Below are 16,521 nucleotides of genomic sequence, written 5' to 3'. Positions count from 1 at the left end.
TTAAGAGAGCATGAAATTATGCAATCATTTTAATCAAAGTTCCCCAACAAAAGGATTGGAGCGATGGCTCACTATGTAGGATACCTGCACTGCCATACATGCTGTTGCAAGTCTTGACACCACAGGGGAAGTTCTATGGCACTACAAGTAGCTCTGGGTCTGTGGTGTCTGTGGGCCAGTGCAGTGAAATCATATTGCATGAGTAACCAGTTCTACCAATACAACAAAAACTAAAGTGAATTTCTAAAAATCTTAATAAAGACTTAAGAGATGAATTCTTTATCGGTCGCAGTGATATGAACATCTTCCTCTATATATGCTCTTGGGCATTAGTGTACTCCTAAAAGGCTACTGAGAGAAGGCATTTTATCCTTCCTCTTTCTGCTGAGGCCATAGTTTTTCATGGTAATCAGCTCCCCCATCTCAGTAGTATGATTTCATTTCAAACTCACCCTTGGATAATTTATTTCAAATTCACCAACTTCTTTACCTTCCTTTTCCAGTAAATTAATTCTAATAACTTATAGAAGTGTAATACTCATCCTGTGATAGTCAAATAATATCTACTTTGATGATAGTCATATCATTACTATTTGTAACTCTCATTATACAAAAAAATGCTAGAATTCTTAATAATTCAGACATTGTACAGCATCAAGTATTATACAAAGGTCTTAGTATCTATAAAGTACCAAATAGTGTACAATATTTGGTTTTAACTAAAAATTTAATAAAAATCAATTATTTTTTAGAATAAGACAATTTACAAATAACTAAACAAAAATCGTGTTTCTCCAGCTATCTAGACATTACTTTGCTAATCTATATTCAGCATCAAAATGAATGAGTATTATTCATTATTATAGTTAAGTCAACCAAAAATGTCAAACAGTTGTGATTGACTTGTTTACTTCCTCTGAGCCATCAGTTTCCAAAAGGATACTGTTGATATTTTTTTTAAATGAGACTTATCAAAGTTCCCCAGAATAAAATATAAATTATGTATTAGCCATATAGCATAAACTAATTTCTCAAAAGCTATATCCATGGTAGAAATTGTAGATGTATTAAACAGACAAACAACAACAACCAAAAAAAAACAAAACAAAAAAACTATGAATTGCTTGATTTAAACGTTCCTGTGTGTCTTATTTCTTTTCTTTTTTTTAAATTTTTTTTATTTAAGAAAGGATTAATTACTTTTCTTTTCTTTCTTTCTTTCTTTCTTTTTTTTTTTTTTTTGCCTCTAGGGTTATTGAGCCCTGCACCATGAATCCACTGTTCCTGGAGACCATTTTTTCCCCCTTTTCTTGCCCTTGTTGTTGTAGCCTTGTTGTGGTTATTACTGTTATTGTTGATGTCATTCATTGTTGGATAGGACAGAGAGAAATGGAGAGAGAAGGGGAAGACAGAGAGGGTGAGAGAAAGACAAACACCTTCACTGCCTGTGAAGCGACTCCCCTGCAGGTGGGGAGCCGGGGGCTCCAACCAGGATCCTTACGCTTTGCGTCACATGCGCTTAACCCGCTGCTCTACTGCCCTATCCCCATGTGCGTTTAATATCTTACAAAAGCTGGACTCTTTCCATGTTTACAAGACAATTTGGGATAACGAAGAAAATAAACAAGAAATTTTCTGGATAAATGTGTCCATATGCCAATGTAGTTTAGGTTTGATTCAAGATATAAAACTTATCTCTGAAAAAAAATGAAGGTGCATTTATTAAATGACCAGAAGAAATTCTCCAGTAAATAGAATAGAAAAAGTAATGCATACAATTCTAGTTTACTTTCAACTTTAAAAAACAAGTCCAATGAAGTTAAAACATTATTACAATTAAAACTCTCAAAAATGAAATAAGAAAAATTGATGCAAGGATGCCTTCAAGTTAGGATTTGTAATGCAAATATTTTCATCATTTAACAGGGCAAGCTGATGTGTTCACATCTCAGTTCCAAGCTGCCTCTTTCACTGGGAAACATCAGTGCTTTTTAAAAGCAAATTTACAGTTCTTTCCCCTCACCCTTGCTATGTTTTTGTAGCACCTATAGCCAGAACTGACACCTGGGGGCCTTGCATTGTTGACAGCTTCCCTCATTACCTTGGAGCCTATTCAACTGCTGTGGTTTTACTCAGAAGTCAGTGCTTTGCATATATGATTTCCTGAGACTGAATCGTCTTTCTTAGAAAACTGCCAGTATGGCTGTGAACAGCTCTTCTTTGAAGATGCTGACAGCAGGCTGATCAGGTTGGCATTCTTGGACATGGGTTAGGAGCTATGCCCTGCTGCGTCTCACCCTATCTCCTCTCTGCTTACCACTGTATCAGTGACGTCACTGCCCGTATTTTGCCTTTCTTTTAAAAGAACAAGATTTGGACTAGCCCAGTTAGAAAAAAAAATAATAAATGCTACTTGGGAACCTATGTAAAGTTCCCACAAAAAAAAAAAGAAAAAAAAAAAAAAAAAAAAAAACAGTTCGCATACGTTGTTTCAGCAACTGAAGTGGAAATTATCTTAAATACTAACGGAAGGAATAATTCAAGTTTATGTGAGGTAATAATCCATTCTGAAGATAAAAAACCTGACTTGTGGCTATTGGGATGAAATTTGAGAATAAAGGTAATTTTAAATGTCTTGATTGAGTGGTATTTTTTTTAATACATCATCTTAGCAGTTAAGTTCTGAGTAAGAGAACAAAAGTGGTTTTTAATGTTGTACATGAGATGCTGTTTTGAGGCGCTAAGGTAAAGAGAAGCACTGCTTGATGAAGTGGCTCATGTGAGTGTATATGTGCTGATGTGCTGTGCTGCTGGCAATCCCATGGTCTTCGTCCGTGTACCACTGGAGAGAGAAAGAGAGAAGGCTCAAAATTAGGAAGTTATTTATATTCTTATTTTAACTTAATCAATTCAGATGAACTCTCAGACACATCCTTGGTATAAACAGGAAGTTTTAATTCCTGAGTCTATTTAAAAATTGAAATGTGGTGACAAAGCATACCTATTTTGCCCACAGAGCTAATCCTGGGCTTACTCTGTCCTACAGAAGTCGTGGACCATCCTTTGCAAGTATTTGTATAACACAGTGAATTAGGCTTTCCTGCATTAAAATAGATATACATTTGCTTTGAGGACATGTGTATTCCAATTAAAGCATTCAAATCAATTTTCAGATTTGTCTCAAAGGATAAATATGTCATACACAGGAAGAAATATTAATTCCATTAAGCCCTACTAATTTCAACTCCTTTTAAAATTATTTTTATTATCTTTATTTATTAGCTAGAGACAGCCAGAAATTGAGAGGGTAAGAGGACATGCAGAGAGAGGGAGAGAGAAAGAGAGACACCTGCAACACTGTTTCACTACTTGCAAAGCTTCCCCCTGCAGGTGTGAACTGAGGGCTTCAAGCTGGGTTTTTGAGTATGATAACATGTGCATTCAACCAGGTGCATCACCACCTGGCCCCCTAATGTTAACTCTTTAAGTGTTAAATTTCTCATATATTGCTGTAAAATAAATGGTATAAAAATAAAAGTATTTTGAAAGCAGTTTTTCTAAATATGTTACTAAAGTACCTCAAAATATAAACCTATATTTATCTATATACACATATATGTGTTTAACATAAGTGAAGTCAAAAGTCAAATGTATTATTAGTAAACATAATTTTCTGCTGATACTTTTTTATCTGTATGTCTGACACTTATATAGTCAGAGATGATGATGTTAGGCAAAACTTTATTAACTCTTACCACACTAAACAAGTGGAAACATATATTATGAAGACAGAAATTAACTTAAAAATTGCATAACTGAGGTACCATTCTGTATTTTCCTTTGAGTAGTGAAAAAATGAATCTCAACTCTTTGTAAGAATATGATCTAAAGGACTGATTTGTTGATTATTTACTTATTTCTTTATGGCAACAAATGGTTCACCAGCTGACATTTAGTGCACACCATTTGAACTGAGCACAGAGCAAAGCATGAGTGGTGAGGGTAAAGAAAGGCAAGCTTTTTAGTGCAACACTCACAATGTACACATAAATAAACATTCAAATATATATAGACCTATAAACATTCATTTTTCTTCTTGATCCGAAAAGGCAGATTTTTGTGCTCAGAACATGAATTTGATTTAATAACTAGAAACATTTTTCTGTATAGGTAGCAATAGCTATAGCCATTTCTGACTTTATAAAATAAGCTTAATTGTTTATTGTCTGTGGTTGTTTAAGAAAAGCATGGCAGTTAGCAAAAACTGAGGCAGGGGATGGGGTATAGAGTTCTGGTGGTGGGAATTGTGTGTAATTTTACCCCTCTTAGCCCATGGCTTAGTCAATTTTTCCTTTTTATAAGTAAAAAATCAAATAAAAAAATTGAGGCATACTGATTGTTAATATGCCACTGTTAAAATGGTTATAATACTACACACTAAACAGAAATGAATTTTCATATCTGAACTGAGTTATTATCAAGCTGGTTTCACTTTAGAATTACTCTGCTACACAATTACTGGGTAAGTGATTACTTTTGAATGAAAATAGGGAAGATCAAACAATCATATGAACAGGAGAGAGTGCATTTTCATTTGTAGGAAGTACAATAATGTATTTTGCAGCCCTTAAGTCTCTAACATTATTGAACTTCACTTTGTGTGAGGCTCAAGGATAGCACTTCTCCAATTTTGCATTGAAAAATAAAAACCCTTTTGATTCCTTCTCTGTCTCTTGGGGCTCTGTGAGAAGTACCTAGGAGAGTGGAAATCATTATCCTGCTCCTCATCCTCCCCACCCTGTCCCCCAAGTTTCCCCCCCTTACAAAAAGTTTTATGTGTGATACCATTGCCTGGAAATCCACGCCAGCATCTACCAGGGCTTTGGAGATCTGAGCTGACTGTTGAAAGTGCACGTTATCTGTGGAGAGATATGAAACATAAAGTAACTAACAGCAACACAAGTGGTCTGATACTAAAGGATGAAAAAGGTACAAGAAGAAAGGGACTTGTTTGAAGTTCTAGGACTCAGCATCCCACTTAGCCTAAGACAAGTGAGTTGTGGAAAGCAACACTGTTTTATTGAAGTAAATGTAACAGTCTTGCCCCTCATGCTTTTGTTTTGTCAGTAGTGAAATTGCAAACCTGTCTGTGATACTAAAAAGTCTAATTAACTGAAACTCACCATCTGCTGTTCCATGAATAAGGAGGTACTCAACTTGTTTAAAATTTTCAGCTCTGTTCATGACTGTTGAATTCTGGAATTGGGAAAAAGAATGTCATTATTCAAAAAAAGATCTGCCATAAACTGATTTTTCACTTCAGTTTACAAAATAAAATGTTTTCAGCTGGGGCCCCCTTTGATACAAAATATAGCAAACCGATATTCAAGCAAATGCTGTCTCCATGCATGGCAGAATGCACAGCATGCCCTATGCCTGGGAAGCAGAGCTGGAAAGGGAGAATGCCACATCTTCCCTGCATATGCAGGAAGAGGGCACCTGCCTCCCAGACTGCGTGCAAAACCCCTTGATTCCCAGATCCCAGATTGGCTGTGTCCTATGCATTAGCACAGGGCAGAGTCTCATATTAGCAATGTATGTTCCATGAGCTTATGTTGTAGTTCAGCCAAAAAGTGTATTGCCATGGCAACCATGTGTCACATGGTGCCATACATGCTACATTTCAAAGAGTCTGTACATAGCATTTGCAACTAAACATACTCTGCAATATGTCATGTAAACTTTGGTTCACATTGCTAGGATCTGAATGATAAACCAGTATTACCTCTTTTTGGAACAGATGTTTAAAACCTAAGCAAACATAACATACCTGAGGGGGAAGGGATGGAAAAGATCAAGAGTGGCCTTAGAAAAATACGTAGATTGTTAGAAAATACTTCTAAATCAATCTTGATTTTTATTGGAGAAAATGTGTCTATTAATTAAATCATTCCCAAATCGCAGAAGTGGGTTGAAAAACAGAGAGCTAGGCTTTTTGAAGGCTGAATAGTGGTCTCTGTCTGACAGGACTTCTAGAATACAGATAGCAAAACCTTCAAAATACTGGAACAGAACGTCTGAATTTTGAGATATTCACCAAGCTGAAATAAAATAACGTCATAACCCCACCTGCAGGGGGAAAGCTTTGCAAATGGTGAAGCAGTTCTGCAGGTATCTCTCTGTCTCTCTCCCTCTCTATCTCTCCTCTCTTAATTTCTGACAGTCTCTATGCACTGATTAATAAAAATAATAAATAAAATAACAACATATAACATTGTAATGCCTCTGGACCAAGTCAACGTCTATTATCTTGCTATGGAATTGGCAAGATAATAGAAGAAAGATAACAGAAATTAAGTTAATTGGTAAAACCTACAGGGAAGCTTATTTTAATATTTATTTCTGTGAGATATGCACATGCTTGTTCAGCTCTGGTGTATGGTGGTGCCAAGTATTAAGCCTGGGGCCTCTGGGCCCTCAGACATGCAAATCCTTTGCTCTGGCATCTTGAGCTACCTCCCTGGTCTTCTCTATGGGCTTTAAAGAAGCCAGTCATGAAGCATCTTAATATCTCAAACCCTACTTTATGAGAGCTAAGGTTTGTATTTTATGGCTATCTGTAATGTGGATCACAGTAGCTTGATTTTTCCCATTATTTGACTTATTTTTCATTTTCAGTAACATGTTAGTGATGGAAAGATGATTTACAGTTTAACATTTTTTATGTGAACTCTTACGGTCTACAAGGAACAGAACTGAGTTAATGCCAGAGTGCTTACGTTCTAGTCCCAAGCTTCAATATCAGTGAGCTCGGAGGCTGGAGACAAGCTTTTCTCTGAGCCTATTTTTCTGTAAAGTGGGAATAAGAATAACTACACTTTCTCACAGAAATAGGAATCAAGAGCCATGATTTTTTCTTCTTTGTGCTTTTTTCATTTAAATTTAAATTACTGCTGTTGATGTGAGAATGATATAAATTAGCATTTCTGAAAAAAGTTCTCTGTCTACAATTTTTTTAAATTTTATTTATTTATTTATTTGATACAGAGAGAAACTGAGAAGGAAAAGGGAGATAGAGAAGGAAAGAGACAGAGAGACAACTATAACCCTACTTTATTATTTGTGAAGCTTTCCTCCTACAGGTGGGGACCAGGGACTTGAACCCAGGTCCTTATACACTGTAAGTGCGCTTAACCAGGTACACCACCATCTGACCACCCACAGCTTTTAGGACAGAGTCACCCAACAAGTTTTAGTTAAGGGATGACCTCAAGGACATCTTGTCCTTGAAAACTTAGTGTAAATGCATTCCTACTCATATGCAAGCTAGTTTCTACATGTTTTGACCGTTTTGTATTTATGACCCAAACTGACAATTTACCTGTGAACTCTCAGAATAATCATTCCAAACTTAATACAAGCCATACTTTTACATTATTTTAAGGAATGTTTTCTCTAGAGATATTCTAATCTTTGATCTAGTGATATTCTAATCTGGTTATTATGAACCCACCAATCCCAGAATTTATTCTTCCATCCAATTTTTTTTACATCTATTTAATATAAATACATTTTCTTTGTTTCAATTGTCACAAGGGTTATTGCTGGGACACAACAAATTCACTGATACCAATGACCTTTTATCTCTTGGGGGATGTAAGGGGAAAGAATAGAGAGAAATTCAGAGGGGAGGAGAAGATAGAGAACAGAGAAGTAAAGCAAAGAGAGACACCTACAGACCTGTTCACTGCCCCCCCCCATTGCAGGTGGGGAGTGGGGATTCAAATCCAGATTACACATGGTGACAAATGCTCAGTCAGGTGTGCCACTGCCTGGCCTCCCAATATATTGATATATAGTATACAAAACAATCAGACCCATGCTAAATACCTGTATATCTATGATGAAGCATACACATATCATTCATTATCTTTAGCACCTAATACATTTAAATGCCAATTAAGAAAACAAACGTTCTCAAATTGTGATATTTACTATAGTCTTAGCTTCATAGGGACAAGTGGAAACTAATGGAATAAAATATTCTCTTTCATATCTTTCTACTGAGATATGGTTTTGCCTACTTTCAACCACTGAATGATAGCATTGACAATAATGACTAACGTTTATTGAATGTTTATTCCATGCCAGTCACCATACTAATCATCAAAGAGTTAATTTAAAAAAAATCACTGTTCCATTTAATCCTCATAGCATTCTTGTGAGATTGATTAATCACCAATCTTGCTTTCCACATGACACACTGAAACTGGGATTTGGTAACTTGCAGTCCACTTTATCATAGAAAGCATCAGACCCAATCACAAAGTCTGATGGCAGAACCCCTCTTCACCTCCTGTGCTACACACATGGTACATCAATGGTACAGTAGAAATCAACTGCCCTGGAACTTAGAACACAGCTCTGATGTGCACCCTTTGGCTTCTGCCTTTCCAGGCTTTCTCACATGGAAGTAATCTGCACAGCCCCATGAGGACTGGGAGACATGTGTTCTGACTGTGCAGATGATGCAAAACCTTGTTGCAGCATTAGTGTACTGAGCAATTTTTAGCCCCCCAGACAAGAAAAGGCAGCAGCAAGTCATCTCTAAAACGAGTGTTGGATTCAGAACAGGAAACTGGAGAGACTGGGACTGAAACACTGAGTGTAAGCATTGATAGCTCAAACCCCAGGTCCAGGTGCAGCGTCAGTGTTCCATAACAATTCTTTTACTTGGCCTTGCTCTGCTCACAGTGTCATTGATCACACGCTGTGCTCTCCCACCTTGTTTCTCCCTACACAAAATCTAGCTCTTTGTGTGCAGAAAATAGTTAATTTGACACTTTAGCATGACCCAAATATACAGCTGTGTCACCTCCCCTCCCCTTCCCTCCAAAAGCCTCATAGGCCTTCCATGCTTGGCAACTTGAACAGCAAAGTCTGCTCCTACAACCTCCCTAAATCATACAACTGAGAAATGTCATTGAAACGTAGAGTAATAGTTAGGAGACATATAAATACGCAGGACAGTTAGCAAGGAATGTGATAACTACTGGAGTTTGGACCAAAACAGTTTCTGGCTGCCTTTTTTTTTTTTTTTTTTTCCCTCCTTAAATGGAGTGAATACAGGCTGAAAGAAGACAATTTTTATAAACAAGTAAAACCCTGAGCCTAAGATAAATGTTGTGATGTACACACTGTAGCTGTGATGAACTAGACATGGTGAGAAATGCAACATACTGAGAAAAAGACGAAAACTGTGATAAAAGTGTCATGATGCAAATTGTTTTACATTAACAATATTACACTACAAAGAAAGAAAGACAAATACTTTAATGCAGCAAGGGAAAAATAAAACAAAAGCTTCCCTTGCAACTGTAAAATCTATGTGCCATTTCTAATATACATTCCCCCCAGCTTACTGGGAGAAGCTTCAGTAGGGACTACTCCATGAAGAAGGGTAGCATGGAGGCACACAGCCACTTGCAGGCTTGCAGGCCATATCCCACACCCCACACCCCGCAAGCATGGCAGCTGGGGCATCTTCCCTCTAGAACCTCTGATCATTCCTTCATTCCCTTTCAGAGTGAGAATTAGGATTTCTCAGTCAAAACTCTTGACCAGCCATCGTGTGGCCCACTTTAACGAATGAAAATCAGCATCTACAGCCAGTGAAAGAGCTGTGTGCACTAATGTGAGGAATGCTTAATAACACGAACTAATTTTATTGGGGTATTTGAAACCACCAAAATATAGATAGTCCCCATTTGCCTATCGATGGAAACAGAAATAAAAAAAGGAAATGGATGACTAAGTTAGAAGCTGAATAGTCTATCACCAACTACTAAAAAGGAAGCTCACAGTGATAAGTGGGCAAGGATGCAATGGCGGTGCCGTTGGCACTCTCCTGGGGCTAGAAACTTCCGGAGAGCCCCGCTGCCAGCAACAGTCTGGCAAAGACAAGTGGGAAGGATTGGTCCAGTGGCAGTGCCGATTCTACAGCATCTCTGCAAGGAGCTTTTCCTTCAAGCCCCAAGAAGAACCATCTGTAGCTGCTTGTTGAATCATGCTGGTTCCTCAGTTACCTTCCAACAAACAAATCTTTGTATTTTTGAAATAAAAGAGAGCTGATAAGAGTAAGAAACAGAAGGCTTAACAAATTTTAAGCTACACCTAATGCCATCTACAGACCATAAAGACTCTTTGTTTCCTGAGGATGGTGACAGTAGCTGCCGTGTTTTGAAAGCTTACTTCATGGCAAGCATAGGTGTTTCATTTAATGCATTCAAAAACCCTGTGAGGTGATTCTAATTACTCCCAACTAATTGAAGAAACTGAGGTTCACAGAGACTAACCAAACTTCCCAGTCTCATGCAGAAATAACTGGTGTGCTTATCTGTCTAACTCTAAAGTGTAACCTCTTTATAGTCACTATATTTATATCTCAGCCAGACAATGCATGGCCTTCTCCAAACTCAAACAGAAAGAGTAAATAGTCACTGGTCCAATGGTCAATCCAAGTGTTTCAATGTAATACTGCCTTGGATGTACCAACCTACTCTGTGCATTTTCATTCATAGGACCAAAGTCTCATAAATAATACTGAATTATGTTATATGGTGAAGCACCATTAATTCCACAACAGAGGCCACAGAAAATATTTAAGAAAAAATAAAATTAAGCAGCTATATCAGATGTTTTTCTTGTTTATATCTATCAAACAACTGTACCCATAAGGTGCCAAGGAAAATCTCCCATCAACCCGACAGGGGGCTCTACCTCAGGCCTCAGCAAGCAACACTGGCTTCTTTAAAGATCACACAGCAGTCAACATTTTATCAGCACTCAACAAACAAGTTAAGGTTTGGCTTAAATCTGAAGGTCTCTCTCCCTTTGGCATATTCTGGGATAATAGAACAAATGTCAAATCAGTACAAGATGGCATATTTACAAAATTGCACCCTGTTTTGCATAACCTAACGATGCAGCAGTTCTTAAGGATTGAACATTTCAAATCTGCTAGTAGAAGACTGCCAAATCTATGACTGTTTCATACACTTGCCAAAAGCCTATCAAATTTTGAGCAAAATGCAAAATAAATCTCCTCTACAAGTTAAATCAGTCCCTTCTGTGTGTTCCAGGCTGCCCTCTTCTCTTGGCAACAAGGCTTAGGACTTGGGTTCCATTTTTCTTGCCCTTGATCTTATACTTCTCTGTGTGTATATTCATAAGTCATTCTCTCCCCAGTCTTATGCCCTACCTTATTGGTCACATTTTGGTCTGCTCTTCTTACAGTCCTTCTTCCATGTTATCTCTGGGTTCATCTGAACTGCTTTAGAAAATCCCAGAAAACCAGTTCTTCCTGTTATTCATGTATCTACTGTCTTGTCCCTTCATGTAACCTACAGAGAATCTTTATGCTCCTCTTTTCCATTGTCCTTAATCTTTCTTTCTTTTTTTAAAATCTCTGTTTTTTTATTTAATATTTTTATTTATTATTGGATAGAGACAGAGAAATTGAAAGAGGAGGAGATACAGAAAGGGAGAGAAACACCTGCAGCCCTGCTTCACCACTTGTGAAGGTCAGGACCAGGGGCTTGAACCTGCATCTTTGCACACTGTGATGTATGCTCTTAATCAGGTGCACTACTTCCTGGACCAATCAATCTTTCTTCACTGGCTTCAGATTAGTACCCTGTCTCTTACAAAGTCCCTAACCCCTGTGGTTTGTTAATAATATTTTAAAGATGTATTTTATACTTTTTATGAGAGGGGTGGGGTGGGAGGATTAGAGACTGGTCAGCTATGTCATATGGTCTAAAATTGAACCTTGAGCCTTTGGGATGTCAGGCATGCATGTCCTGTGCTCTAATGCTGAGCTATTACCCTGGCCTGGGAGGCGGTACAATGGATAAAGTACTGGACTCTAAAGCATGAGTTCTGTGTTTGCTCCCCAATACCACATATGCTAGAGTGAAGCTTTGTTTCTCTCTCTCTCTAATAATTCTTTTTAATTTATGTGTCAGTAAAATACTAATAATTAGAGCATTTCTCAGAGAATTTAATTGAGCCTAATAATCCATGTAAAGAACTAGTAGGTATTTGAGCATAGGCACAAACAATCAGTGAATGAAGTAGATGAAACTGGATCCATCCTTGGGCTAAAGGTGAATCTTAACTTGCAGACACTTGATTTTCCCTCTTTAAATGTTCAGAAGATAAGGAGTTTCTGAGACTCTAAAGTCACAATCTGGAAACCACTAGTCTTTACCATATGTATTGGATACCTCATCATACTTTAGTTCACACTTTATTCCTCATTCCCTTATTTCTTCCCCCAAATTTTGTATACATGTTTTGTCTCACTAACACAGTAATAAACTTCTAATAAAAAAGAAACAAACAAAATAGGCACCAGGCCAGTGAAAGTTTTTATGTTAATATAGACCTGTGACTGATCATTTGAAAGTATACTTGTTGGGCAAAGGAGATAGTATAATGATTATGCAAATGGTTTTCATGCCTGAAGCATCAAATTTTTTATAATATTTATTTATTTACATTATTTTTATTTTTTCCCTTTTTTTATTTAAGAAAGGAGACATTAACAAAATCATAGGATGGGGGGGTACAACTCCACACAATTCCCACCACCCAATCTCTATATCCCGTCCCCTCCCCACTAGCTTTCCCATTCTCTATCCCTCTGGGAGCATGGACCCAGGGTCATTGTGGGTTGCAGAAGGTGGAAGGTCTGGCTTCAGGAATTGCTTCCATTTTTTAAAAAATGGTGAAGCAGTGCTACAGCTCTCTCTCAGTCATTCCTCCCTCTCTCCCTGTCTCTCTCCCTCTCCTTCTCTCACACTCTCTACCTCTCCCTCTCTCTCTGTCTCTCTCCTTCTGGCTCCATACCTCTCTCTCCCTCTCCCTCCATTTCTCTGTGTTCCTCTCCTTCACTCTCAGACCTCCCTCTTAATTTCTTTCTTTTTTTGAAATGAAACATTTTTAATAATAATAATAATAAAGACGTTCTTCCATTGGTGATATAGGTTTGTCTTTTTTCAAATGTAAGTTATCAGTGACTAATTCTGAATTCTTTTCTCATTTGAGTTTTATTAAAAATCTTGTTCTGTTCTAAAGGCTACAATGCTGACTCCTATGTTTCTTAAGCTGCAAACATGGACAAAGATCAGGCCTAGGGTACTATACACAGGGCATTTCTATTCTGATTGTGCTAAGGAGTGTCAGTCAGTCAGATAACATGTTAATTATTTTCAAAATATTCCCTGTGGACCCCTGGATATGAACAGGGAGATGAAAACCTCTAAGGTATTATCTTTGTCTTCTCACAGAGAGTAGAAGAGGGAGGGAGAGAAGGAGAAAAAAAGAGAGAATGAATTCCACCTGGGGAAGAAAAGTGAATGAAGATGGGGTCCAGAGGGGCAGCTGGGGCCTTTGAGGAAAATAGAATCTTTGAATGTATTCTTGCCAGAGACAAAAGCACAGGCTCATTTAAAAAACAAAGGAGGGCAGCTTTATTCTAAAACCTGCTGTGCACCAAATATAGGTACTTAGATTCAATTCCTCCACATTTGGAGGAAGCAACTTACCACAGTGAAAACAATTCAGTTAATGCTTTTGCTTTACTTTCTCCTAGCCACCTTAACTATCACCCGCCCAAATAATTCCTCTGAGTAACACACTGGGAACCTTTAGCTCCCTGGTACTGGCAGTTTTAATGTGTCCATTGCCAGCAATGAATTTTGTGCCAAGAAAACCCGACTCCTGGCGTGGAAGGATTAAACAGTCCTCCTAAGCCATCTGTGCAGTGAAGAGAAAGAGTGACTTTGTGCACTCAATGTGTGTGTGTTGCCATTGGCAGTAGGAAATGACTTATATTTACATGACTACCTCACGCAGTGAACACCTAAGGGGAGAGATTAAAATGGCCACTGCAGTGGCAGGTAGCTTAGGAGGAAGGGGAATTGGTGTGAGAAGAAGAAGCCTATGGGAAGAGATAGGGAGTCGGACAGTAACCGCAGCAGGTTAAGCGCACGTGGCGCAAAGCCTAAGGATCCTGGTTCTTTCCCTGCTTTCCCACCTGAGGGGCGTCTCTCCACAAGCAGTGAAGCAGGTCTGCAGGTGTCTATCTTTCTCTCTCCCCATCTCTGTCTTCCCTCCTCTCTCCATTTCTCTCTGTCCTATCCAACAACACTGACAGCAATAATAACTACAACAATAATAACTACAACAACAACAAAAAAAGACAACAAGGAAGAGATAAAGGCAGATTAAATATCTAGGGAGATAGTATAATGATTATGCAAAAAGACTTTCATGCCTGAGTTAGCAAAGGTCCCAGGTTCAATCCCTACCACCTCCATAAGCCAGAGATGAGCAGTTATAGAAGCCAGACCTTCCACCTTCTGCAACTCACAACGACCCTGGGTCCATACTGCCAGAGGGACAGAGAATGGGAAAGCTATCAGAGGAGGGGATGGGATATGGAGACTGGGTGGTGGGAATTGTGTGGAGTTGAACCCCTCTTATCCTAAGGTTTTGTTAATGTCTCCTTTCTTAAATCAATCAATCAATCAATCAAGCAATCAATGATTAACCTCCACAAAATAAATAAAAATAAAAATCCAAGTATCCATTTTATGTATCATTTGCACAGTAGAATTAATTTCTAATAAATTTTGATTATTTCTGTTAAAATAAATAAATAAATAAATAAATAAATAAATAAATAAATAAATAACAACTGTCCTGAGAGTTCGCTGAAGAGAAAAGCACCTTGAGATCTTGGGGCTATTGTTCATCTTGGGAAACTGTGTAATACATAAACAAAAAGTGTCAGAGTTTGAACTTAATTCTGTTTCTATGTCCAAAGACTTCAGAATAAGATTTTAAAAATAAACTTTCACTCTCATCCACCATTATCTAGAGTCAGGATTAGGGCTCTGGGTTCTGATGTTTCAGAAAATTTTAGTACTTCTTCGTCTTACTATTATTTCTTTTCTTTTCTTTTCTTTTCTTTTCTTTTCTTTTATTTATTTTACCAGAGGACTGCTCAGCTCTGGTTTATGGTGGTGCTGGGGATGAACCTGAGTGCCTCTGGCATGAAAAACTTATCTTATGGATAAATGAGGATTAAGAGACATACAAAGAATATGTCATGGGAGTTGAAAGGAATATTACTCTACTGGGCAAGCAGTTTCAGTTTAATAAATCAAGAAAGAGTAAATGATCTTTTATATATTTTTTTCTTTTTTTTTGCCTCCAGGGTTATTGCTGAGTCTCAGTGCCTGCACTATGAATCCATTGCTCCTGGAAGCCATTTTACCCATTTTTGTTGCCCTTGTTGTTATTATGGATGTTGTTGTTATTGCTGTTGTTACTGAATAGGACAGAGAGAAATTCAGAGGGAGGAAGGGGGGAGGGGAAGAGAGACACCTGCAGACCTGCTTCACCTCTTGTGAAACGACTCCCCTGCAGGTGGGGAGCCAGGGGCTTGAACCAGGATCCTTGAACCAGTCCTTGAACTTTTCTATCTTGATAAAAAAAAGAGATAAAAGGGCAAACAGACACAAACATAGACAATTATCTGAAGTCTTCCCCAACAAGACCTGCCTAAAAGAGAGGGGGTAAAACTAAATTGTCTATACTTATGTTGCAAAACCTGAAATGTTCTTTGAATTTAATTGTTTTTGATCAAATGGTTATAGAATGCAGTGTAATCTTATGAAAATGTAAACAAGCAAACAAAAAACCTCAATAAAGTATCAGCATAAAGTCCACATACTGAAGAGTTATAGCTCAAATTGAGATAAATGATATTCTTAAATTATTATTAGTTTTGATTTTCTTTCTTTTTAATTCACTGTCCTAGGAGAGCTTTTGAACTATCTTTGGAAAAAAGTGAACAGTAGGTGATTTAATTTATCATTCATAAGTATTAGGATTTTCAACTAACAATGACAAAATCAGGAAAGTTTGGGACAGTCCAAAGTAGTGGGAGAGTCCCTAGCATTAGTTAGTATTTTCTAGTTGCTTAAGTGTGGCACCTAAGAGCGTTTGGCCTTGTGACTGCATTTGCTAGCACTGGGGCTGTGAACAATGGCTGCACTTAGACCACACTTCAACTGTAATAACCTATTTTGAAAGCAACCAGCCCACTGCTTCTTCCACTAGACAACAAACTGTTGGATGCTATTCAGTAATTCAGCTTCAAGGACTCTTCATGGTACTGCATACATGTAGCTACTCCTCACTTTCTTTACTCATATCTTGTGGGAAAGCCCATACGTATTTGGCTATGAATAAGAAAAGCATGTACCTGTACATATATCTTAAGCTATGAGAATACCACAAAAATTTAGTAAAAGTTAAGTTTTTTGGGCTCTAGGGAAATATGTTAAATTTGACGTGTTTTCTAAACTGAAATTTTATAATTAAAGTAATTATCTGGTGTTTCTTTGTATTTCCGAATGAATACATATTGTGACCTATATAGCATAT

At 37.6% G+C, this 16,521-nt stretch overlaps 1 protein-coding gene across 3 annotated transcripts in view; it reads right to left on the bottom strand.

Moving 5' to 3' along the window:
• Positions 1-1,698: 1,698 nt before the first annotated feature.
• DPP4 (dipeptidyl peptidase 4) overlaps positions 1,699-16,521 on the bottom strand; it is a 105,688-nt gene continuing 90,865 nt past the window's right edge. For 2 of the 3 annotated variants that reach the window (XM_060177812.1, XM_060177813.1), the window contains exons 24-26: positions 5,184-5,256; positions 4,846-4,919; positions 1,699-2,842 (exon numbers count right to left, since the gene is read on the bottom strand). In XM_060177812.1, the coding sequence (XP_060033795.1) occupies positions 2,741-2,842; positions 4,846-4,919; positions 5,184-5,256 (249 nt within the window). In that variant the 3' untranslated portion in view covers positions 1,699-2,740. The remainder of the gene's footprint in view (positions 2,843-4,845; positions 4,920-5,183; positions 5,257-16,521) is intronic. The other variant, XM_060177814.1, reaches the window with a different exon arrangement.

This window comes from Erinaceus europaeus, chromosome 18 (assembly GCF_950295315.1).
Source record: "Erinaceus europaeus chromosome 18, mEriEur2.1, whole genome shotgun sequence".
NCBI lineage: Eukaryota > Metazoa > Chordata > Mammalia > Eulipotyphla > Erinaceidae > Erinaceus > Erinaceus europaeus.
Note: the sequence above shows the minus strand (reverse complement) of the source record. Positions and strands in the feature narration are given on the sequence as shown.